Source organism: Nothobranchius furzeri, chromosome 18 (genome assembly GCF_043380555.1).
Source record: "Nothobranchius furzeri strain GRZ-AD chromosome 18, NfurGRZ-RIMD1, whole genome shotgun sequence".
In the NCBI taxonomy this organism is placed as follows: domain Eukaryota; kingdom Metazoa; phylum Chordata; class Actinopteri; order Cyprinodontiformes; family Nothobranchiidae; genus Nothobranchius; species Nothobranchius furzeri.
The window spans coordinates 11,529,420-11,555,638 of record NC_091758.1 but is presented as its reverse complement, the minus strand read 5'-3'; the positions used below and the strand labels follow the sequence as shown (position 1 = coordinate 11,555,638).

The 26,219-nt window shown below is 42.5% G+C and overlaps 1 protein-coding gene across 2 annotated transcripts; it reads right to left on the bottom strand.

Annotated features, from left to right (window-relative positions):
- Window positions 1–26,219, bottom strand: cln3 (CLN3 lysosomal/endosomal transmembrane protein, battenin). Of its 2 annotated transcripts, none has more exons than XM_015968956.3 (15): window positions 26,030–26,219; window positions 24,494–24,530; window positions 20,348–20,450; window positions 20,173–20,256; window positions 14,120–14,199; window positions 13,776–13,861; window positions 12,936–13,008; window positions 12,506–12,649; window positions 10,539–10,675; window positions 9,143–9,195; window positions 5,159–5,227; window positions 4,803–4,858; window positions 4,630–4,723; window positions 629–769; window positions 1–315 (listed from the first exon to the last, which is right to left on the bottom strand). In XM_015968956.3, the coding sequence occupies exons 1-15, from the start codon at window positions 26,073–26,075 to the stop codon at window positions 199–201; spliced, it is 1,320 nt and encodes a 439-aa protein (XP_015824442.3). In that variant the 5' UTR covers window positions 26,076–26,219; the 3' UTR covers window positions 1–198. The 2 variants fall into 2 exon arrangements, with proteins under 2 accessions (XP_015824442.3, XP_070403054.1); XM_070546953.1 differs by lacking the exon at window positions 26,030–26,219 and adding an exon at window positions 23,058–23,133 and having other exon boundaries at window positions 24,494–24,512.

Sequence of the window (26,219 nt, the reverse complement as noted above, 5' to 3'; positions counted from 1 at the left end):
CACCCCTTTAGACCAGTTCCTGAACCTAAACGTTTAGGAACGAAGCACAGGAGCTCATCAGCTATAGCCTTTTCTCATGGAAGCCATCAGTGATGATGCAGAAGTAAATCAGTTTTCTTCAGATTAAATAAGTCACTTCTGAGCTGAGACACAGCCACATCTTGCTCATTCGTTCTGCTGATCCGAGTGTGGGTTAGATCATAGAGAACAGAAGTAATTGTGGACAGGAAAAGCAGCAATTCCGGCCAAAGCGATGCCCAGACTGTCTCCCACACTGGCTGTTGCCATGGCGAACTCTCTGTATCGGTCTTCATTCTGCAGGAGCAAATATCTCCATCAGGATGGACACACATAGACAGCTGATCGTTTATAAAAACAGGTTTGAATGTAACAAAAAACTCAAAGTAGGTAAGAGCTTATTGCTTATTACAGCCACACCAGAAGGCTCTGTGGTAAAAATACTTAGGTTGTATCAACCAACCCCAACCCCATCAAAGATGAGCTCAGTTCACTCCCAGATCTTATACTTTCATTTAATCTACAAACGACTCTTGAAAAGATGAGAGTAAAACATGAGGCAACTAGCTCCGAATCATTTAAACACAAACCAGACAAAAGACACTTTTACCTCCTCACTGATGAAGTGGAAGGTGTTGACATATGCAGCTCCACCCAGCAGACCCTCAAAGAAAATAATACAAAACACGAGCCAGACAGAGGGCAGGAACTGGAACCGAACAGCGAACAGGAGGAAAACCGCATTCACACACTGTGGAGGGCAGAGATGAGCGGGACAAAACAAGACCAGGGGCCTCATTTATTACATTTGGGACAGAATCCGTACTAAAAGTCTAATCATGCTCAGCCAAAAAAGCCTGACTATGCAAGAAGTCATCTGATTTTTGAAACACTGCATAAGTAGAGCTGCACGCTGCTCCCACTTCATAAATCCACCCGTCCTAGAAATGTACACGGGTGAGAGAGACAACACTTCTCTACTGGTAAAAACTAGTCTATATTATTATTATTATGTTATTTTACATTTGTCTAATAAAATTCATTCATTTTTATTTTTTTCAGGCAATGGCACAGTCTATTAAACAAGGTAACGAATGGTTAAATCATATAAGTCATTTAGTGCAAAGGTATTTACATAAAATGCCATGCAATTCTGCCTGAAAATGAATGGGAAGAAGGAAACTTATATAATCCCACCCCAGATCCTCATTCAGAGAGTAAACCTCGAGCTTCATTGTTGATTATTCAATCATTCTTTTCCTGTATAAAAAAGTGATGGTGTAACCACAGGCAATCGTAAAGTTTTTACAATTTAACAACAAATTATACCAACAATGGTAAAAGAAAAATATCAACATGGAACGTTTATGCGATAAGACAGAGTAAATCGACAATAAATTACATCAGAGTCGGCTCTACTGAGGGTCCTAAATGATATCTATCTATCACTAGATCAGGGTACATCTGTGGTGCTTCTGTTGTTGGATCTGACGGCAGCCTTTGACACAGTTGACCACGCAATTCTACTCGATCGCTTGGAACGATGGGTTGGGATCAAAGGGTCAGCTCTGGATTGGTTTAGATTGAATCTCCACAACAGGACATTCTGCGTTAAACTGGGTGATGTTTTTTCTTCTTGGGAGGGGCTCCGCTGGGGGTCCCGCAGGGATCGATCCATGGTCCTCTTTTGTTTGCCATTCATCTGCTTCCTCTGGGGTCAATCTTTCATAAACATGGCCTATCGTTCCATCTCTATGCTGACGATTGCCAGATTTACTCTCCATTGTGTCAGGAGAAAGGTCACTCTGTCCAGTCCTTTGTGTCCTGTATTAACGAGGTGAAGTCTTGGCTAATGGCCAACGTTCTGCATCGGAATGAGGGAAAGACAGAGCTCATTGTTTTTCACCCAACAGCAGGGCTGTGGGTCGTTATGTTGATCTTGGCCCTCTTTCTCCGTACTCAAAACCAGTTGTCACCAGTTTGGGGGTGAAAATTGATGCTGGACTTAAGTTTGATGCTCACATCAACTCAGTGATCCGGTCTAGTTTCTTTCACCTGAAACGCCTTGCTAATTTCAAGCCTATGCTGTCAAGGGCCCACCTGGAGCGGGTACTGCATGCCTTTGTTATTTCTAGGCTTGATTACTGCAACTCTCTCTATGCAGGGCTGTGTCAGTCATCACTGCGCCACCAACAGGTTGTGCAGAACAGCGCAGCCAGGTTCCTGACTTTGACCAGGAAACAGGGCCACATCAGTCCGGTTCTAGCTCCCTGCACTGGCTTCCGGTTTGTTATCGTTCACACTTTAAACTCCTCGTCTTTGTTTATAATTTCTTCCAGGGTGGTGGTCCCCCCTATCTAGCCACACTCCTGAACAAACATTCCCCATCACTCGCTCTGCGCTCCTCTGACCAAGGCCTGCTCGCTGTCCCTCGTTCTATTTGTCGTACTCGCGGGGACCGGGCTTTCTCAGTCCTAGCACCGTCACTCTAGCCTGGCAAGCCACGGGCCATTCCCATCTGTACCGGGTCGGCCTGGGCCGGGTAGCCCCAGTTGGCCCCAGCCTGGCCCGGTTGATTCCACACATCCTTGCCTTAAGCCCATGTGGGCTGATTCTACTCACCAATCAGAGGCTTGCTCTAATGGAAGGTGTGAATTTGCTGTCAGCAGTGGGTGTGTTGGCCCTGGTCGGCCTGAAGCAGACCCCCTCGAGAAGAGGGCTGAGAATGAGCCTTGGTTGGCCCGGAAAAATACCAGGCCACCCAGATATGTAAACAACCTACGCTGTCCGGCCCAGGCCGACCCGGTACAGATGGGAATGGCCCATAAAAGCAAGAATTTGGTCTAGTTCACTAGGCTACCGTCAATCTGGAACCAGTTGCCAACCTCAGTTAAGCTGTCCCCATCTCTGCCAGTCTTTAAGAGTCGCCTAAAAACCCACCTCCTCAGCTTGGCGTTTCCTGAAAGTGTTTGACTTTGGCCCTCTTTTATGTTGATTTTATTTCCCTGTTTTCATTGGTTCACTCTATCCCTTGTTTTACCCTTTTGTCTTCTACTAGAATGTTTTACCTTTTTTTGTAATTTGAATTGCTTTTATTTTCGATTCATTCACCATATTTAACTTTCTCATGTACCATGTTCAGCGCCTTGGGCTTCCCGACAGGGTTGCGGAAGGTGCTTTATAAATAAAGCTTTGATTGACTGATTGATTGATTAGGGATTCTCATCTCCATACTTTGTCCAGACCTTATTTATACAACAGTTTAACTCAATTCATAGTTTGGCATTGCTTGTGTTGTAAGTCCAGTTTGTTCCACTCCGCCCGCCCGCCTGCCCGCCCGCCCACCCGCCTGCCTGCCTGCCTGCCTACCATCCATCCATCCATCCATCCATCCATCCATCCACTTTTTTACTTTACTTACGTCCTTGTTTACTGTGTTTACAAGCTCATCATAATCATCACTACGATAGAGTATAGTTGTGTCATCTGCAAATAGTATGAGTTTCAGTTCTTTAGATGTATTAAAAGCATCATTCATATGTATATTCAATAGTTTTGGCCCCAACACTGACCCCTGGGGGACACCACATGTAATGCCTATAGTGTCTGATTAATACTGACCCATGTTTACAAACTGTACTCTCCCTGTTAAATAACTTTTGATCCAGTCCCCAGCCAGCCCCCTAATTCCGTATATTTCCATCTTATTTAATAGGATTGAATGATTAATAGTATCAAAACCTTTCTTTAGATCGACAAAAACACCAACTGCATACTCCTTTTGCTCAAGTGCATCTGTAATTTCTTCTATAGTTTCAGTTATTGCAATTGTTGTTGTTCGTTTAGACCTAAATCCGTACTGACCTTCACTGATTATTGTATGCTTCTCAAGAAACTTTTCAAGTCGGGAATTGAAAAGCTTCTCTAGAATTTTAGAAAATTGAGGCATGGTCTGTAATTAGTAAATGCATGTTTGCTTTCATTTTTAACAATGGAATTACTTTAGCGATTTTCATTTTACTAGGAAACAGCTGGTTTGGAATGACAAGTTAAAGATGTAAGTTAATGGTTTTACAATATTCAAAATAACTTTTTTAACCAGTGTCATTTTGATGTCATGACAGTCAGTGGATGACTTACTTTAACACTTTTGTACAACATGTATAACTTCCTTTTCATTTATTGCTGATAGGAAAAATGACCAAGAAAGCTGTTCAATAGTTGATTCTATGACTCCGTTATCTTGAATATCAGCAGCCAGCTTAGAGCCAGCATTTGGAAAATAATTGTTGAACTTGTTTACGACATTTCTCATATTATAATCTTCTCCTTTTTCATCAATAAAGTGATCAGGATATGACAACTTGGAAGATCCTTGTTTAATTAGCCTATTTAAAGTATCCCAAGTTCCTTATTAAATGATTTTAATGATGACATTAGCCTACAAAAAGACGAAACTTTGAGGTTGTTTTATTCCGGATGTGTCAACCATTATAAAGCCTCTCTGCATCACACAAACCTAAATCCAGGTGTGGTGATTGGAGGCGGAGCCTCTGTAGAAGTACCAAACCGTTTCACTTTCAGCTGAATTGGTCAGGATTTGTTTCTCACCTGCAGCAAAGAGAAACCCCACAGCTTCCTGATCTGAAAGCAGCACAGGGAGGATCGAGACACGAGCACACCCAACTGGTACAGCGTCTGGTACCTGCGAACGCACACACACCCAACAGGTAAGACGTTCACACAGTCTGAATGCAGACATAACGTGGTTCTGCTTAACTAACCAGCGGTACTGGTCTGCATGGGACAGAACTATGTTGTGAAAGAACAGGAGCTCCATCTGAAAAATAAAACAAATGACAGAATATTTGCTTGAAGGTGGAATGGGAGTTTTTTCTTACCATTCAAGTGAGCTACTTTTAGAATATACATAATTCAAAAGGAGCAACCCCCTTTCCGCCAAGCCATGCCTCTAGAATACAGTAACATGCAATGATTGGTCAGAGAGCAGTTTGATGGATGGGTTATGACCCAATCATTTAGAACGAGACGTTTACAATGACTGGATGAGGGTTTTCCAGGATTGTACGCTTCAGAGGTGATTAAAAGATTGAACTGGTGTGAGTCTCTAAACACTTACCAAACCTTGGTTGATGAAGTACTCTGCAAAGTAGACGACTGCCAGAGGCCACACAAACTTCCACAAGCCCTGCTCACAGAGATCATGTGCAATAATCCAGAAAAGGAAATCAGAAATCCAGAAAAGGACACTGCTTAGTCAATCACCTGACCTGAATGACATTAAATTAATCTCCGAGAACAAAGTAAGGAATCTTGGTGTTATCTTTGACCAGGACATGTCATTCAAATCCCAGGTTAATCAGGTTTGTAGGATTTCCTTTTTCCACCTTCGGAATATTGCTAAGATTAGAAGCATCCTTTCCAGGAGTGATGCTGAAAAACTAGTTCATGCATTTATTACATCAAGACTGGATTACTGTAATTCATTACTCTCAGGAAGTCCACAGAATGTAGTTTAAAGTCTTCAGCTTGTCCAACATGCTGCAGCTAGAGTTCTGATGAGAATTAAAAAGAGAGATCATATCTCTCCTGTCTTAGCTTCCCTACATTGGCTACCTGTTAAATTCAGAATAGATTTTAAGATCCTTCTTCTCACATATAAAGCTCTTAATAATCAAGCTCCATCATACATCAGTGGCCTGATTGTTCCATACGTTCCTAACCGAGCACTTCGCTCTCAGACTGCAGGTCTACTGGTGGTTCCTAGAATATCTAAAAATAGGATGGGAGGCAGATCTTTTAGCTATCAGGCTCCTCTCTCGTGAAACCAGCTCCCAGCCTTAGTCCGTGAGGCAGACACTTTGTCTACTTTTAAGAATAGGCTTAAAACATTTTTATTTGATAGGGCCCATGGTTAAAATCTGATGTTAGCCTAAATCTGGACAAATCGGGGAGTAGAGGGAGGTGGAGTGTACAGTCGGTAAAGACGGCTCTCCCTTGCCCTGCCTCCAACATGCCTCCATCTAAATAGGATAGATTATCCTGAGTTATCTCTGTAGTTATGCTGCTATAGGCTTAGACTGCTGGAGGATACACTGACCACTTTCCACACTCTACTTTCTTCTACAATCTGCTCTTTAACTGTATTATTTCCTGCTATTTCAGCTGTTAACTTTATTTTTTCTCTAAGTGTTTTTCTCCCCAGAAGAAGCTACAACAATGTTCTGCTGAGCTGTGGAGGCCTCATGGATGGGGCTATTGTCTAGCACACTGCTGCTAACCACTTAAACATTCTCCCTCTCCTGATAATAACTTTTTGCCTTCCTTGACGTTGGATGTGCTACTGCTAGTTTACCCGTTTAATTATAGATTCAGTCAACGGGCAATCAGGCGGGGTACACCCTGGACAGAGAGCCAGTCCATCGCAGGGCAACACAGAGACACACAGGACAAGCAATCATGCACACACACACTCACTCACACCTAAGGACAATTTAGACAGCCCAATTAATCTAACAGTCATGTTTTTGGACTGTGGGTGGAAGCCGGAGTACCCGGAGAGAACCACACATACACAGGGAGAACATGCAAACTCCATGCAGAAAGATCCCAGGCCGGGAAGCGAACCCAGGACCTTCTCGCTACAAGGCAACAGCTCTAACCACTGCGCAGCCCACAATAAAGTTTATCTCTCGCCAAATAGAATATTTACTAAGCAATCACAATGTAACCATAGAAACATTGCTTTTTGTGTGTGTGTGTGTGTGTGTGTGTGTGTGTGCTCTGTCTTCTCGATCCCCAGTGAGTTGTGGTGAATGGCTGTTTATACTGAGCCCAAGGGCGTCAGTTTGTTTTCAGAATTGCTGGGGACAATAACCATACACTTGGGTGGGGTTTAAAAATTGCTGGGGACAATAAAGTAGGCTAGCACAGGGGTCGGCGGCTCTGGAGCCGCATGCGGCTCTTCCATCCATCGGATTTCTGTGTTTGTAAAATAATGAATGGATATTTAAATAAAATGCTTTATATTTTACTGCATTAATTTTACATCTGTATGCCAATTCTAAATGTAAAGATTGTCTGCGTAAACCTGAACAGGTCCAACCTGGTCTTACTGTGAGACCGGGTTGACGCGTCACGCTTGTGCGTAATCATAGGCGCTTTATGAGCTGAAGACGATGTGAGATTCTGGGATTCTCCTCAGACAGGCTCCTGGATGTGTCGCCACATTGGAGACAGGAACAAGCACTATTCAGCCAAAGTTTCATAATCAGGGAACATTTTCTAAGTGACAAGTCTCTCTAAGAGACAGGGTTTGGAAAACACTCGCTTCAGTGGGAGGAATCTTCCCACATGCGCTCTGGTTCTCTGGGTGGCTCTGGGGTTAATCAAGTTTAATTGTTTCTCTTTGCAACAATCTTCACAAGAAGGCAAAACAGTTAAACGGCAGGTTACATATATTTCCATTTGACTGTTTATCTTGACAGATGAACTCAAGGATGTTGCTTGGTTTGAAAGAATTACCCCGACGCACACTGATGCACATGGATGAGCTGACATTTTAATCGTTAACGCACTTCGCGGAGGTAAAATATTCCCATCAGAACATCAGAGCTTTATACTGGACACTGTGTTCAGCGCGGCTCGGAGCGCCCACGGTGGACAGTGAGCTGAAGATCTGTAGAGGGGTTCGCAGCGCAGAACCATGGTGCATGCAATGATTTCCTCCCACTGAAGCGATCTGGAAACCCGGTCTCTCTGAGGGATGTGTCACTTGGAAAAATGTTCTTTTTATGAAATTATGAAACTGGCTGAACAGCGCTTGTTCCCGTCTCTAATATGGAGACGCATGATGCGTAGAGACATTTGATCACGCACAAAGTTCGTGTGGAGCAGAAGCGGTCGGGCCACGGCAGGTGAAATGTTCCTATCCTATATGAAGGGAAACTGTTTAATTGTAACATTAATATGTTACTGGACACACTGGTCTGGTTGGTTAGACCAGTGTTTGAAGTGGAAAACACACACACACACACACACACACACACACACACACACACACACACACACACACCAATTAAAATAATGCTGATAGCGTGGACTAGAAGACAGGTGATAGTTTACGTATTTAAATGATGATCAGGCTGCTGTAAAATGTAATCTCCATCCACATCCAGACACAATCATCCTCTATTCTTTCTCTATTTGCTCTGCTCTTGTCTGGGCTGACGTAGCTGACGGTGCGCGCGGCGCGCCTAACTAGCGGCTGATGCACATTTTACGCATTTGGAGAGGTGGGCTGGATGCTTTGCGTTTACTGGAAGATGGTCCACTTAACGCACGGGTGTAGACTACATATTAATGACAAATGAATGAAAATTAAATTGTGAGTTTTTACTTCATATTTTATAAATAAAAAGGACGGGGGAACACATTTATGACATCTTTTTAAACTAAATTTTCTAGCGCGACCTGCCTGCTTCACTTAAGTCACTGCTTATTAAGGTCTGTCCAAAATTACCGTGGGAAACGAGTAATAATGGCTCTTTGATGGGAATAGGTTGCCGACCCCTGGTATAAGATCTGAGCTGGTAAAACAAAAATCCTCATCAGCAGGTGTTTTTGAAAGTGGGGGGGACACAGCTGCCAATCACAAATTTTGCCGGGGACATGTCCCCGGCGTCCCAGGTTAAAATGACGCCTATGACTGAGCCAGGATTCTCTGGAGGTTTCTTCCTGTTAAAATGGAGTTTTCCTCTCCACTGTTGTTATATGCTTGCTTAGTATGAGGATTGCATCAAGTCACTGACATAAACATAAACATAACACTCTGGGTAAATATAATTTGTGGATGAGGAACACACGCGGATGACTGAGACCTTCAGTACTGCTGTTCCGCCGCTCTCACACTAGACGCTGTTCCTACGCACGGTCAGAGCTGCTCTTATATTTAGGAACATGTTCACGCATGAGTACGAACTGGTAAATACCACACAATGTGTAAAGCCGAGGCTGCGCACGAAATACACACAGATCTGTCCATAGATACGGTGGATAAATGAGGCCCCTGCAGAATAAAGTCATGTGAATAAAAACCGCTCACCTTGATGACGTAACACTTCTCCTTCCAGGTAAGGGGTCCCATGGTTCTCTGCTCTGTAACGTTCCACAGGGAGAACACACAGCCTCAGCGTTTGTTCAGTAGCAACACAGAGAATACGTGTGAACTCCAAATGCATCCTTGAGAGCGTTGCTCATTGTTCCACACCAGCTACATTTAAATAATTAAGATGTCGAACAGCTTTTGTCAATATATAACATATGACTCAATGACGGAGGTTTTAGAGGGTCGTGTGTCGCTGTAGCCTAGCCAAGCAGCAGGAAATTACATCTGGATTAGCTGTGATAAAATAAATCACTATTAAAAACGATAAAAGTTAAGAGACAGACAGGAAAGAGGGGTCAAGTTGCATCGAGGGGGCAACTGCTCATTATTTTGTAATTGTAGTCCTTTTTCACCTGTTCATGTTCATACTGATTATGGACTAAGGGAATATTCGAGAAGTACTTTAACATCATTGACAGTTTCGCAGCACGTCCACCGAGTGTCACTATCAGGCTGCTGCTGTAAGCCCGACCTTTGACACACAAGGCCCCTTTTCCACGTGACGCATTTAACGACTACACCAAAGGTCTCTGGGGTTCCGCCTTTAGGTAAAACACTGATTCCCGTGGAAGCTGTTTGTGTGAAGTCTAACCTCATGTTAACACACACCTGTCTGCTTTACATCAGTAAACCTCTACACAGCACCTGGATCACCATCACACGTCTATTCTGATGAAGCTGATCGTCTGAACTTTACGTGAACTAAATACCTGCAGGTTCCCTCGTGTGTTTCACCAGGATAATCATTCATATATAAACCTAGCTCTCGGAGTTGGATGCTGTCACCAGTGACCTGCCTCTGATGTGAACTCTACGCTGCCAGGACATGACCTCGACGTCCTGTTTACTCAAAACCCACCTCTTCACACAAGCTTTTACCACATAGTTTTAAACACATTGTTTTTAAATTTTAGTGTTTTTACATATTTCTGTACTGTGTTTATCTTATTTTATTTATTTATTTTTCCCCATTGTTGTAAAGTGTCCTTAAAGGCGCTGCTAAATAAAATGTATTATTGTTATTATTATTATTATTATTATTATGTCCTAGCTATCAGGTCCTGTTTGACTGTCAGATGTAAGATTTAATATAAAAGATACGACTAAAATTAAACACCTTAACGAGATTAATTAATCACACACACACGCACACACACACACGCGCGCACACACACACACGTTTTTTTATCTCTTTATCATTAAAATTAGGGCCAAATAGTTATATCTCCTAGTGAAACACTGACACCGTTGACTGTATGATCAGTGCAACACTTGCAGTGATGAAGTTAATGACGATGCACAAACTGAACCAGCACTAGGGTGTGACATCTACCTGGTGTTGAGACCTCCTGCTCATCTTCTGACTCATCCATGAGCCACTGCCTGTCCTCTGAGTCCACAGGTGCATATTCAGTCTCCACCTGCCTCCACTGAGGAAATGAAGGTGGATAAACCAGTAGCCCGAAATAGCTGGTTGGAATGAAATCCACACAGTCAGAATTGGTACTGATATGTTATTGTTGTTCAACAATGGATTCTTCTATTTTATTATTTAAATGAACTGTAATGGCTGCTTAGTGAATATTTCAAATGAATCTTACTTTGTTCCTAAACCTTTATATTTTTGTTAAATCTAAAATTGAGTTGGCGTCAGACTAAGGCTCTTAAGGATTTCGTTCAAGTTTAATCTCAAATTAGGAAAACCTACTTTCTAAAGAATGATGAGATTGAGTTGAATATGCCTTCAGCTGATACAAGTCTTGATTTTCCACTTCTCTTATGAGATTTCTCACCTTGCTGAAGCAGTTTAAGTTCTTCATTTATAATTCTTAAGAGATTCATAATAACAGCTTGTGGGCAAAACAGGATGGAAAATGTAACCATCATGAAACTAATCTGATTTCTACAGCTGGGTTTTCCTGTTTTACCTGGATGTGATGGTTTGGGATGAGTCCTATTATCCTGCAAACCTAACCATGTCTGCAGCCTTTGAAGACTGACTCATAGAAATATGTCCTCTGATGACCAAGTCAAGCCCTGGCAGGGAACACATTATTCATTTATGTCACTCATCATAACACTCCTTTGTCCCTGTTCATAGTCCTGGGTTGAACAGGGACGAAGAAGTATACATGCTGGGCCATTCATGGGATTTGGTGATCAACGGAGAAGGTGCAGGCAGTAGAGGGCAGTATTGTCCTCTGCTGACCACAGATAAACAGAAGTGATGAAACAAGCTATTTGCTCTGTGTATGATGACGAAGCACAACAAATGAAAATGGACAGAAAACAAAGAATGAACATAGCAGAGGGTTATAATTAGTCCTAAAAAGGTCTTTAAATTTACATGTAATCCAAATGCCTAAATGCTTAAATTTACCTGGATCCTTTTTAAATTGAATGGGACAAGTGAACTGTCCCTCCAGAAGAGTTATAGGCATCATTTCACTCATCTGAATGTTAATCTTATAACCAGACACTTGACTAAATGCATCAAGAAGAGTCAACAGCTTTGGGATACTAGAAGGAGGATTTCATATTTTATATATATATATATATATATATATATATATATATATATATATATATATATATATATAAGCATATCATCAGCATAAAGAGAGACTTTGGGGAAAATGGCAAAAGACTAAATTTTACTTTGGAATGGAATATCGCTTTAAGTGCAACTATCATTCATCATCATTCACATGTTGTTCTTTCATCACGTTCTTAGTTTTAGGAAGCATTTGGAGTAAAAATCGGATAATTCTGAGTAATAAATAGTTTCCTGAGAAATTCTATTAGTCCTGAGAAGGAAACCAGGATGTTGTGAACAGGCAGAGCCTGGGGTGACGTGGTGTCTGTAGTAGTGGTGCTTGGTAAATCACCTGTTGGTGCACCTGGTGGAGGTTTTGTCTTTTAGTGAGCCGGTAATGGTGGAAGTCAACTTTTGCTGACCGCTTAAACTTGGAACCCCCCTTTTCTTTATGAACGACACTTTCTTATGGATTACGGTTTTAACTCATGGATCTCCTAGTTTTGCTATTATGGGACTTGCGATTGCTGAACCTTTTACGTGGATTAAAAAGAATCTTTGATTATTATTAAAGGACCTTAAAACTGAAACCTTGGACTTGAATCAATCAGCGGACGCATCAACAAATTCCCCTGATCAGCTGCTCGGCGATGCAAGGATTAGACAGTCACTAATAACAATCATATTTTGAATTCTTCCTAAGTAAGACCTACTCACACAGGAAACATGTCTGCTTTATCCTTTCATGCTATTTCCACACTTACCTAAGCAGCATAGCAACTGGAAACAAGAGCATGATGAGAAGTGTGACCTGAGGTGAAAGGCCAACTTGGATGAGGCCTGAGTAGAATAAAGCACCAACAAGACCAGCTGCACCAGTGCCTGAGCCCCAGCCTTGGAGTACTTTCCTGATGCAGATGGGAAACCAGTGTTAGAGACACACACCCACACCCAGACTCCTCTCTAGAAAGAACCCCTTCTCTCCTAACACCTCCCACATGTCTATACTTGCTCCACTGTTACTCGCATTTTAATAAATTCAAACCTAAAGGCCTCGTCTGTGTCTCTCCCTCCTTGCCCTGCAGTCTGATTGTTGTTCCTCATTTCTAAAGTCATGCTAAATAACTAAATTTTGCATGCCAGAATAGAGCAGACCTTAAATAAAATCAATATGGGAGTGAGGGGGACAGTTACCTGCTGAAGAAGACACTGAGAGAGAGAAAGGACAATTCTCCTAGTCCAGCGCTCAAACTGGCAAACACCACTCCTACAACAACAGACAGTGTGTTGTAAATAAAGAGAAATTGGTCAGGGTACAGCTTCAGGTGTCCCAGCTGAAGGACAAATACTGGATAAACTTATTTCAGCATTGCCCTTCAGTAAATGTGTCTATAATAATATATATGAGAGAAAATACAGTCAACAATGGGATTGCAGAGATAGACCCTATAACTGGTCTGAGGCTAATCAGGAAGAGCTGCAGAAGTGATCTGCTTACAAAATGACCAACAGCAGCCTCCATTCTCTTGACCTGCAGAACCAGAACCAGAGCAAAGAACACTAATGGTGTACCCCACCAACACTCCACGCATATCTCCCTCCAGGAAACAAATCCAGCATCCTCAAAGCCCAGACAACACGGCTTCGGTCTTCAGACTGTGAGGCTCGTGACCTCTGAACCCTAATCTGTCCTCATTTGGTTCATCTCATTTTACATGTCTGTGTTATTTATTTACACAGAGGACCCCATTTTGTTTCTAACATGATGTTAAAGGACGATCCAATGAATCAGACTCCTGTAGGGTGTTGAGGCGCTGCTATCACTAACATCGTTATAAAAGGAGGATGCGTGTATATTCTTTTAATCTGAGATCAAACTGAAACACGGCTGTGTCTCTTCCTGTGATCGACCACAGCAGTTAACAGAGGAAACGAAACTCAAGCAGAAGGTTTCCATCATGTGGCATCTTATCCTAAATATGTTGACTTCCAGTTGTGATAACAAATAGAATATCTAATAACGGTTGGTTTTACCAAAGATACTTATCCACACAGCTGAGGAGAAGGACACAAGCAGGAAGCTTGTTAGTGCCATGATGACACAGAACAAGACTCGGAAACTAGAAGTAAAAAACAAAAATTCTGTTACGAGAATTTGACACATAAACCCCACTGAATGCATTTAAGCTGCCTCGGTAGCAGAACCTTAACCCTAGCCCTAGCCTCCAGTGGAAAGGTTAAACAAGAATAAACACAAAAAGGACGTTTAAATTAACTCCAGCAAGAAAACACAACCTTTAACCAAGGGCACAGTTACATTCCTCATACACACTTCACTCTTTAAGGATGAAGAAGAGATGAATTTAGTGTTTTCTTACCCATAAGGCAGTTTGTGGATCACAAGTGGAGCAAGAAGTTTGATGAAGAGGGTTGGGAGGATGTCAGCTAACAGCACAGCCTGCAAAGAGAAGATCACTTTTATTGAAAGGATTAGCATTCTAATGCTGACCGCTGTTTGTTTGTCAGCAGGGTGTCGCAATTAATGCATATCTATTATGACCAATAAGACGTGATGATTCCATACAAATATGAAATATCAAACTGATTGATCTTTGAATGTTTAATCAGAAGATTCTAGGGTTCTTTACTTCTTCAGGGACCATAAACACACTTCGTATTAATTCAGACAGAAACAAGTATATAGTTTATAAAATGAATTTAATTCTTTTTCCTAAACTAATAATTTATACATAACATAATGAGACAATAATGAGAGGTGATGTGATGCATGTGAGGTGCTGTGAGGGAAGCTAGATTTTGTAGCAACCGTTCTTTGTATCTGAGAGAAATTGTGAAATCTGGGTGGGAAAAAATGTGTTGTTTGGTTCTAAACTAGAGAGTTGTTTATTAAAAACAGCATCAGACGCAATCTGTCATGCCAAGTCTATGCACCCTTGGTGTGGAGGTTCTCGTTCGATCGGGGGGTCGACGGTCACTGCCGGTGGAGGGAACTCTGATATCAGGAACCCGTAGACAGCTCCGATAAGACCCGTCCAGTCCGAGATCCCCCAAGGTGAAGGCCGAAAGCTGGAATGCTTATTTGTGTCTAAGGTTGATGTTTGTTTGGCTCTTAGAGAGCCGGTTGTCTGGTATCAGCCGCAGCGTTGCAGAGAGGCTTTGACTTAAGGTCTAAGGAGATCGTTACAAAAGAGGCTTCTTTCCCGATTTGGCCAAATCGGGGTTCAGCTGGAAACGGAATTAATCGGGAAGTAAATCCTGTTTTATTAAACTGCTTTGCCATGATTTCCAGCCGTTCTGGCAAATCAGAATGTGCCATTTCTGGAAGGCTTTACCAAAACACTCCTCAGAAAGCCACTCCTTCCTTCAGATACAAGATTCTTATTACTGTGAATAAAAATGGCTTAAAACACTTATGTGAGGTGAACCTTAACCTTAATTTGTATCTTATGAAGATGTGCGAGTGTAGATAATGATTAACTTGTTAAATCAAACGCATACTGATTTGTGATATAAATGGATCATTGTAAGAACAATATTCATTTCAAATTCATTGATCTAAGCACAGATTATTCAAACATTTGATTTAGACATCTTGTTCATTTATCACATATTATTATATAACTTATAAGTTGTAAAGCCTTGTAGGATTCGTGTGGATTCACTTTTATTCAGAGTGATGTAACGCCCAGCAATGGTCAGTTTTTAAGTACAGTTTGACCCTTCAATATCTGGTCAAAATGGAGACACAAGACTGCACGTGTTCCCTTTAATCTGCCTGCATTCATCCCCTCAGCTGGAGCTCAGAGCCTCTCTGCAGCTCTGAGCACATGATAACGTGTTGTCAACACTGATGTTCCCTCCTCAAGGCTCAAGCTTCCCTTGCAGGATTCTTCATGCCTCTGAATAAGGAACACTTGCAGCTCAGATTAGTTGCTAAATCAAAGAATGATTTCTTAAATATAATGTGAACTTTTAAAACTTATAAGTTAAATAATCATTAAATAAACGTTTGTCTACTGTCACTTAAATTAATTATAATATAATGAAATACTTTCATTAATCTGTGCTTGAGTGGCTGAAGTTTGAAATGAATGTTATGTTATTATTACATTGATCAGTAATGTTGATATGACAAGGCCATCACCATTTACTCACACAAGAACAAGGTAAAGTCAAACGCCCCAGATCAGAGCATCCGGCATCAAAGAAGGCATGTTTTCTGAGGTTGTCTTGGTAATATTCCTCAAAATGTCAACCTCTGGTTGGCTACACAAATCATAACATGAGAATATTAAAGCAGGATCCCTCTGGTGGTTCAGCAGTTCGTCCCAGTTCGTTCCTTCGAGTTGGAGTTCCCGTTCGAGTTCCAGCGTGTAACACCCGTAGGAACGACTTAGTAGTGTAACACCCGTAGGAACGACTTAGTAGTGCAACACCCGTAGGAACAACTCAGTAGTGTAACACCCGTAGGAACAACTCAGTAGTGTAACACCCGTAGGAACAACTCAGTAGTGTAACACCCGTAGGAACGACTTAGTAGTATAACACCCGTAGGAACAACTCAGTAGTGTAACACCCGTAGGAACAACTCAGTAGTGTAACACCTGTAGGAACAACTTAGTAGTGTAACACCCGTAGGAACGACTTAGTAGTGTAACACCCGTAGGAACAACTTAGTAGTGTAACACCCGTAGGAACAACTCAGTAGTGCAACACCCGTAGGAACAACTTAGTAGCGTAACACCTGTAGGAACGATTCAGTAGTGTAACACCAATAGGAATGACATAGTAGTGTAACACCCGTAGGAACAACTCAGTAGTGCAACACCCGTAGGAACAACTTAGTAGCGTAACACCTGTAGGAACGATTCAGTAGTGTAACACCAATAGGAATGACATAGTAGTGTAACACCCGTAGGAATGACTTAGTAGCGTAACACCCGTAGGAACAACTTAGTAGCGTAACACCCGTAGGAACAACTCAGTAGTGCAACACCCGTAGGAACAACTTAGTAGCGTAACACCTGTAGGAACGATTCAGTAGTGTAACACCAATAGGAATGACATAGTAGTGTAACACCCGTAGGAACGACTTAGTAGCGTAACACCCGTAGGAACAACTTAGTAGCGTAACACCCGTAGGAACAACTCAGTAGTGTAACACCCGTAGGAACAACTTAGTAGCGTAACACCTGTAGGAACGATTCAGTAGTGTAACACCTATAGGAATGACTTAGAAGTGTAACACCCGTAGGAACAACTTAGTAGAGTAACACCTGTAGGAATGATTCAGTAGTGTAACACCTATAGGAATGACATAGTAGTGTAACACCCGTAGGAAAAACTTAGTAGCGTAACACCCGTAGGAACAACTTAGTAGCGTAACACCTGTAGGAACGATTCAGTAGTGTAACACCTATAGGAATGACTTAGAAGTGTAACACCCATAGGAACAACTTAGTAGAGTAACACCTGTAGGAATGATTCAGTAGTGTAACACCTATAGGAATGACTTAGTAGCGTAACACCCGTAGGAACGACTTAGTAGAGTAACACCTGTAGGAATGATTCAGTAGTGTAACACCTATAGGAATGACATAGTAGTGTAACACCCGTAGGAAAAACTTAGTATCGTAACACCCGTAGGAACAACTTAGTAGCGTAACACCTGTAGGAACGATTCAGTAGTGTAACACCTATAGGAATGACTTAAAAGTGTAACACCCATAGGAACAACTTAGTAGAGTAACACTTGTAGGAATGATTCAGTAGTGTAACACCTATAGGAATGACTTAGTAGTGTAACACCTGTAGGAATGATTCAGTAGTGTAACACCAATAGGAATGACATAGTAGTGTAACACCCGTAGGAACGACTTAGTAGCGTAACACCCGTAGGAACAACTTAGTAGCGTAACACCCATAGGAACAACTCAGTAGTGTAACACCCGTAGGAACAACTTAGTAGCGTAAGACCTGTAGGAACGATTCAGTAGTGTAACACCTATAGGAATGACTTAGAAGTGTAACACCCGTAGGAACAACTTAGTAGAGTAACACCTGTAGGAATGATTCAGTAGTGTAACACCTATAGGAATGACTTAGTAGTGTAACACCTGTAGGAACAACTCAGTAGTGTAACACCCATAGGAACAACTTAGTAGAGTAACACTTGTAGGAACGATTCAGTAGTGTAACACCCATAGGAACAACTTAGTAGTGTAACACCTATAGGAATGATTCAGTAGTGTAACACCTGTAGGCAGAAGGAGAATCTGCAGCTTGCACTTTAAAATCAACTGCAGCTGAAAATGAAGTCTAATTGAAAGCTCCTGATGAAGATGCTGCATTTGTATTCTGCTTGGAATTGAACACGTTGCTGTCCACTCTGAGATGAGTCCTCTGGGTTCACAGGTAGACCTGAAGAATGTATTTGGACTATGAAGGCCACTAGAAGATAACATGACAGATGGTCCTTTATTCTTTTAAACTGGAACCCCAGTCTGCTGTTCCACAGACATCAACTGCAATGTCAACACATCAAGAAAGTCCTACAACATCCTTAACCCAGGATGGATCTCGCCAAACCCTGGAGCTGCACCACTGTGTAGCTGAGAATAATCTTGGTGTGAGGTAAATAAATAGTCACTGAATGTTAAAATAACTCGATTTATGCTCTTTGGTACAGAGTGAAGGTAGACCAGGATATGCTCTATTTTTAAAACCCATCTAGCCACTGAGTTTTGGACTGTCTGAAGTCTTGCAATTGAAGCCTGGCAGATTCCTGCATAAAGCGAACTACAGCAATCCAACCTGGAGGTTAAGAAGAAATGGCAAATGAGCATGTGAAAGAAACCGCTTTACTTTGGCTATGTGGCATGGATGAAAAAAGCATGAACGGACAGTTACATTTTAAGATCCACACGTATTATCACTTTCACTGTTATTATGACCTTCTCACTGGGGGCCAATAAGGGAAGGTTAAGACCATGTGTCACACCATAACAATCTCTCAGTTTCAACAAAGTGACCTCAGACTCTTCTTTAAACTCAAGTAATTTAGAGCCACCTAAAATTTAATCTCCAGAAGAAAATCAAAGAGGTTGAATTGAGAGCTTGTTTAATGAAAAAACTAAACCAGAAAGTCGTCTGCATACAAGTGGAATTTGAAATAATGTTTTCAAAATTTTCACCTAGGGGACAGAGATATCAGCAAAAGGGGCACCAGCGTGGACCCTTACGGTACCCCCAAGGAGGTCAACACAGGAGGATGAGTAATTGTCCAGCTTGACATGAAAACTCCTCCTAGAGAGATAAGACCTAAACTATTGCAGAGCTGAAATTGTAATGCCAGCCCACTACTCCAGGTGATTGATTTAAATGCCGCGGTCCAGTCTGTATCAAAAACTGGCCAATCAGGACAGTAAACACGTATAATAAAATCCCCAAGATCAGAACTTGATCATGAATAGGCATAATCTCACCCTGGACCTCATAAAAATCACTTAAAGGGTTTGTGTTTGCTGGACAGTAGACCAGTGCAACAAGGTGCTGAGGAGAGCAGTCCAATTCCAAGCTGAAATCATCACTGACAAAGAGAGCTACAGCAAATCTTGATTTAAAAACTGCTGCTAAACCTTTTTCCTGGCCCGAGGATGTCAGGACATTAAAGAAGAACAATCACTTGAAAACAAGATTCCTCTGAAGGGACCCAGGAATCCGTGATAAAGAGATAATCCAGCCAATGTTACAAAAAAAATACCTTAAATATAGAAGTTTGCTCACAACAGACCTGGTGTTCACCAATCCAACCCTGATGGGAGCAGAGCTTTGATACTACTGTAAAAAGGACTCTAGTGAAACACAGACCACCTCTTGCAGAGTCCACAGATTTACACTTAATGGGTGTTACACAATCGGAACCAGGCTTCATGGGGTTGATTAACCACTAAGTCAGAGAGCTGAACTGAAGCAACGTCAGAGAAAACAGGTGGGCTTGGTGATTCCACACAAACGGCCGGTCCAAGAGGCTAAAGGCCAGACCTAATTAAGTTTTAGTCCTTTACTACTTGAGCAAACCCCCTCACATAACAATTTTACTGGTTTCTATGGCGACCTTGCCCTTCACAAGATGGAGAACATTGCCTCTATGGAGAAAGCACCAATGGGGCAGCTACTCTTTTTATTGGTCAGTGAACTTGGTTCTGCTGGGAAGACGCTGTCCCGGGACTCCTGTAGATGTTGCTGCGGCATTCTCCAGCTGACTCTTTCACTAACATAACGATCTTAAGGTTTTCTTGCCTGAAACACACGGACAGCTCCAGATGTCCTTTTGTTAACATGAAGGAGAACTCCACAACATGAGTGATAGTTTGATGTGTGTGTGGAGCCCAGAGGACCCTGTATTTACCCCGGTGGTTATAGGACTGCAGTCATAGATGCTGCTGTTACTGTGGTTTCCAGCTTGAACGTCCTCAGCCGGTGCGCCTGAATTCTACAATGTAAAACAAAAAAAAAGGGTGTAAAGGAATTTTTATCGGTTATTTGAATGTCGTATTTCCCTATTCTTTGTTTGTCCTCCTTACAGATGCAGAGTCGGTGACGTTTCTTGTCTCTTGTTTAGAGAGGATATCCAGAGCTGCACTCAGCATGACCACATAGCCTAAATTGTTGCACAATCCGAGGATCCTGAGTTCAACCAAGCAGAAAAGCAGATTCAGTTGGTAGTTTTTTCCCATAAAAACATCTTCCTTTAAATGTAGTAGAATTATCGCTTTGTGATTTATGGGCCTTCACGACATATCTAACAGACAGATCCTTCGTCACACATCATGACTGTAAAATCTAGAACTATGCCATTTTATGACACCTTCTTTTAAGTTGATACACAGTGATTTTTGGTGCCAGATTTTAACTGAAGCTGTTCGTATTTCATCTGTTTTCATTTATTCAGTTTTAAAGAACCTCGAAGGCAGTCCACAGATCTGTTCACTACAAAGTAAGGAGCGCTCAAAAGGTCAAATAGAAAGTAAAACAAATAAATAAATCAAGTGAAACCCAAATGAAGCATTGCTTGCAACAGAATAAAATCACATTTAAAACACAACTGGCAGTGGAATACAATTTTTAAAATCCGCTAACAAACAGATGATGAGAAAAATTCGTGAATCAATCTGAATTTGAAACTCCGGTTTGATTTCACCCGCTGTACAAAAACAACAACCATCTGTAACAAAAGAGGCAAAGTGATAATTTAGCTGGAATGAGACAATTGTTCAAGAATTGGTCTGATTAAGTTATTCCTGAGGCTCTTCTTAGGATTAGTTAGATTGGATGAGTTTTTAAATAAAACCTGATGCTTTTTCCTTCTTCCAATTTATTTATAAAGCACATTTCTGCACGGCCGAGGCCAACCAAAGTGCTACACAGTAAAAGAGCATCAAAATCAACACACGGGAAGAAAGTAATAAAAGTAGTACAGTACCTACTATAAAATCAACAATAAAAATAAAACAGAGATGTAGTACAAGACTAACTAGGCTGAAGTAAAAGCCAAGCATAAAAATGAGCCTTAAGGCATGATTTAGAATCAGAGAGAGAGGAGGCCGTTCTCACTGCTAGGGGTAGTTGGTTCCAGAGACGAGGCACACAGATTGACGCGACCTGCACACAGTGATCCATGCATTTGTGATCTCTTGCCCTTAGGAGCCATTTTCAGAAAGCACGCTGTCTCATACCATCTTTACGCTGACGACTGTCAAATCTACTTTTCATTTAAGCCAACTCAGTCAACGCAAGTTCTGTCTGATTGTATCCTTGAGGTCAAGCAATGGCTAGCTGATAACTTCCTCCATCTCAATGACTCCAAAACTGACTTAATCGTTTTCAGTCCTAACAGTGCCACGGCAACTCATCAACCTGACCTAAACTATCTCTCACCTAATGTATCCTCTGTAATCTCCAACCTTGGAGTAAAAATGGACCAGGCTCTGAAGATGGATGCCAAGGTCAATAACACAGTTAAATCATGTTTTTACCAACTAAGACGCATCTCAAAACTAAAGCACATCCTGAGTGTACGTCTTCTGAAATCTGTGGTCCACACTTTCATCACCTCAAGGCTGGATTACTCCAACTCCTGCTTATATGGCATCAGTAAAGTAGCTCTCTCTAGACTTCAGCTGGTCCAGAATTCAGCAGCTAGGTTGCTGACTGGAGCTGACAGAAGACAACACATTTCTCCAATTCTGAAATCTCTCCACTGGTTGCCCGTGCAGTTCAGGATAAACTTCAAAATTATGCTTCTGACTTACAAATCCTTGAACCATCAAGCTCCTCCATATCTGTGTGAACTTGTCCATTACTACAACCCGCCGCGTGCTCTCAGGTCTGAAGATAAGCTCCTCCTAACTGTTCCCAATGCACGTTTAAAAAGCCGTGGAGAAAGGGCTTTCTCTGTCTGTGCACCGAAGCTGTGGAACGCATTACAACTGCTAGTGAGGCTAGCACCAACAGCTAGCATTTTTAAATCACGCCTGAAAACTCACTACTTCAACCTAGCTTATACCACATAATTATGAACCTCACTGACATCTGCACTGTTTATAAACTGACTCCACAATTATCGACTTCCGTATTATAAAATGTTTTTTTTTTTCCTATTTTTACTTCACCCTGTGTCTTAATGATTTTTAGCTGTTATTTTTGGGAATTTTGTTGTATTTCCTTTTTATCTTTTATCTGTGTTCGACATGTTTATATAACGCCTGTTTAATTAACCAACATTTTTAGTGTACAGCGCCTTGTTTGGTTGTAATGCCTTGTGAATGCGCTTTATAAATAAAATTGGATTGGATTGGAGATTGAGAACGCTTGTTCTCCTCGCGTCCTCACCCGAACGCTGGGGACCTGTAACAGGCGGTGGTCTGCAGACCGAAGAATTCGACCAGGTACGTAGGACTGAGTCAAGTGCAGAGGCGCATAAAGATAGAGTGACTTAAAAACAAGAAGGAACATTTTAAACTGGATGCGGTAGCGCACCGGGAGCCAGTGCAGCTGGACCAGAACAGGAGTAATGTGCTCCCTCCGTCTGGTGTCCGTCAAAAGGCAGGCCGCCGCATTCTGCACCAGCAGTAGACGCGCAACCGAGGAAGATGTGGATCCATAAAAAAGGGATTTCGCATTATCCAAGCAAGAGATCACAAATGCATGGATCACTGTGTGCAGGTCGTGTCTAGTCAGGACGGACTTCATCTTTGATAGCCGGCGAAGCTGGAAAAAGCAGGATCTAACCACCTGGCTAATGTGAGAGTCCATCCGCAGCTCTGGGTCCAAAACCGCCCCCAGGTTGGTGATGGTTGGCTTCACTAAGCTGCGAAAACAGGGTGGAAGGACAGGACTAACTGCAGTGGGAGAGGGAGGAACAAATAAAAGAGCCTCCAACTTAGACTCGTTCAGGTGTAAAAAGTTATTATAAAGCCCTTCACCTCATTCAGGCAATCCACAGTCGGTTGCACCGACTCTCGAGGTTTTAATGAAACCTAAAATTGGCAGTCATCAGCATACAAATGATGATCTGATCTGATGTCTAACACCGTTTCTCTGAGACCTGAGGACCTCCTAAATTGCCCAGCGTGCTCTCTAAGGCTTTTGACACAACAGGTCACACTAGACTTCTCATCATCGGACTCTCTGAACACGCTGTTGGGTGGTTTGAAAACTTTCTGTCAAACAGACTTCAGCGTGTAAAGGCAGAAGGCCTCACTTCCAGCTTCCTTCATGCTCCTAAGTGTTCCTCAGGGATCAGTTCTGGGGCCACTCCTATTTATTCTGCACATCAACAGTCTGGACCCATTTTACATGTAGCCATGGCCCTGATGTACTCAGCTGCAACTTTCCCACAATTTTTTTTTGTTTGTGTGAAAAAAACCAAAAGGCCCTGAGCGACTACTCCTTGTTTGGAGAGCATCATCAGATGTCCACACCGGAATCACACAAGTTAAAAAACCCAGATCATAACAGCGTCACAGCTTATGAAATAAGACCCAGCTATTTCTAATTGATTTCAATGCCAGTCCTCATTGAATTAGTGTTTAATGAGATTTTATTGATTTGTTTTCCAGTAGCTTTCAGTGGAATGTTACACAAAAGCCCCAAATTAATTCTGAACAGTCTGACTAGACTAGACACATAACACACAACTTTTAACATAATCTTTTTATCAAATGTTTTATTAAATAAACTGTTTTAGAAACTTCCTTTAATTAACACCGATTCGGTTTTAAATTATGAGTGCGGTTGATTTACTTCAAAAATCCCCAAAACCACAAATAAAATTTTAATAATCACCAAGCCGTTGAATAAAATTCTGTAGTAACTCTGGGTTACTAGATTTAATCACAAAGAGGTTACTGAAAATAAAGTAGTATTATTACATAAACATAGTTATTAAAATATGATGTAACGCGTGCTTTCTGCCCAGTCTCATCAAACAATTAAAAATTATCTTTGCTTTCCAGGTCAACAGACGGAGTTTAGCTGTTATTCTGTTCTCTGTTGGTACCTAAATGAACTACAGTGAGAACTGAGAGCTGTTCTACTGGTTAAACCTGAAACCAGCGTCATAACAGAACCACGTGACATGACTGTGTTCAGCTACAGCCAGCCCATCTTTACTGGGAGTCCTTCAAACAAAGCTTCTGCAAACTGAAGCAGCTGAGCATTCATCTCACCAGAACCCGGCCCAGCAGCGCCTTTTAGAGCAGCCACCTGCAAACAGAAAGAGCTGAGTCATTCATCACCTCTAGATCTGCTGGAGTAGAGACACGGCTTAGAGCAGACAGACAGATAGGCAGAGAAACAGGACAGGCAGGAAGACAAACAGACAGACAGGCGAGAAACTGGATAGGCAGGAAGACAGACGGACAGACAGACAGGCCAGAAACAGGATAGGCAGGAAGACAGACAAACAGGCAGAGAGACAGGACAGGCAGGAGGACAGACAGACAAGACAGGCAGGAGGACAGACAGACAGATGGGCAGAGAAACAGGACAGACAGACAGGCCAGAAACAGGATAGGCAGGAAGACAGACAAACAGGCAGAGAGACAGGACAGGCAGGAGGACAGACAGACAGATGGGCAGAGCAACAGGACAGACAGGAGGACAGACATACAGACAGATAGGCAGACAAGACAGGCAGGAGGACAGACAGACAGGCAGCGAGACAGGACAGGCAGGAGGACAGACAGATGGGCAGACAGACAAGACAGGCAGGAGGACAGATAGGCAGACAAGACAGGCAGGAGGACAGACAGACAGACAGATAGGCAGCGAGACAGGACAGGCAGGAGGACAGACAGACCGATAGGCAGATAGACAGGACAGGCAGGAGGACAGGCAGACAGATAGGCAGAGAGACAGGACAGGCAGGAGGACAGACAGACAGAAAGACAGGACAGGCAGACAGATATGCAGAGAGACAGGACAGGCAGAGGACAGACAGACAGACAGACAAGCGAGAAACAGGATAGGCAGGAAGACAGACGGACAGACAGACGAGAAACAGGATAGGAAGGAAGACAGACAGGCGAGAAACAGGATATGCAGGAAGACAGACGGACAGGCAGGAGGACAGACAGACAGATGGGCAGGGAAACAGGACAGACATACAGACAGCAAGGCAGACAAGACAGGCAGGAGGACAGACAGACGGATAGGCAGTGAGACAGGACAGGCAGGAGGACAGACAGACCGATAGGCAGAGAGACAGGACAGGCAGAAAGACAGACAGACAGATAGGCAGACAGACAAGACAAGCAGAAGGACAGACAGGCAGACAAGAGAGGCAGGAGGACAGACAGACAGACAGATAGGCGGAGAGACAGGACAGGCAGGAGGACAGACAGACAGATAGGCAGACAGACAAGACAGGCAGGAGGACAGACAGACAGATAGGCAGAGAGACAGGACAGGCAGCAGGACAGACAGACAAAGACATTACGACAGACAGACATATAGGCAGAAGGACAGGACAGGCAGGAGGACAGACAGATATGTAGAGAGACAAACAGGACGACAGACAGATAGGCAGAGAGACAGGAGGACAGACACAGACAGGACAACAGACAAACAGGAGGACATACAAGCAGGACGACAGACAGGAGGGCAGAAAGGCGGACAGACAGATGGAAGTATAAAGACAGACGGACATGAAGATTGACATACATGAAGACAGACAGACAGGAGGACAGGACAGACAGACCCACCGTCTGTGTCAGAGCGCTGAAGAGGAACTTCTGCAGAGCTCTCCATGAGTGAAACGGCGTAAGGAGAATAAACAAAAACGAAGACAGAACTGCCCTAAAACCTCCACCGTGTCAGAAAAACGTTCCTTTGCGTGTTCAAAGGCGTTAAACGAAAAAAGGCAGTAAAATGTTTCTAGTTGACCGCTTTGTT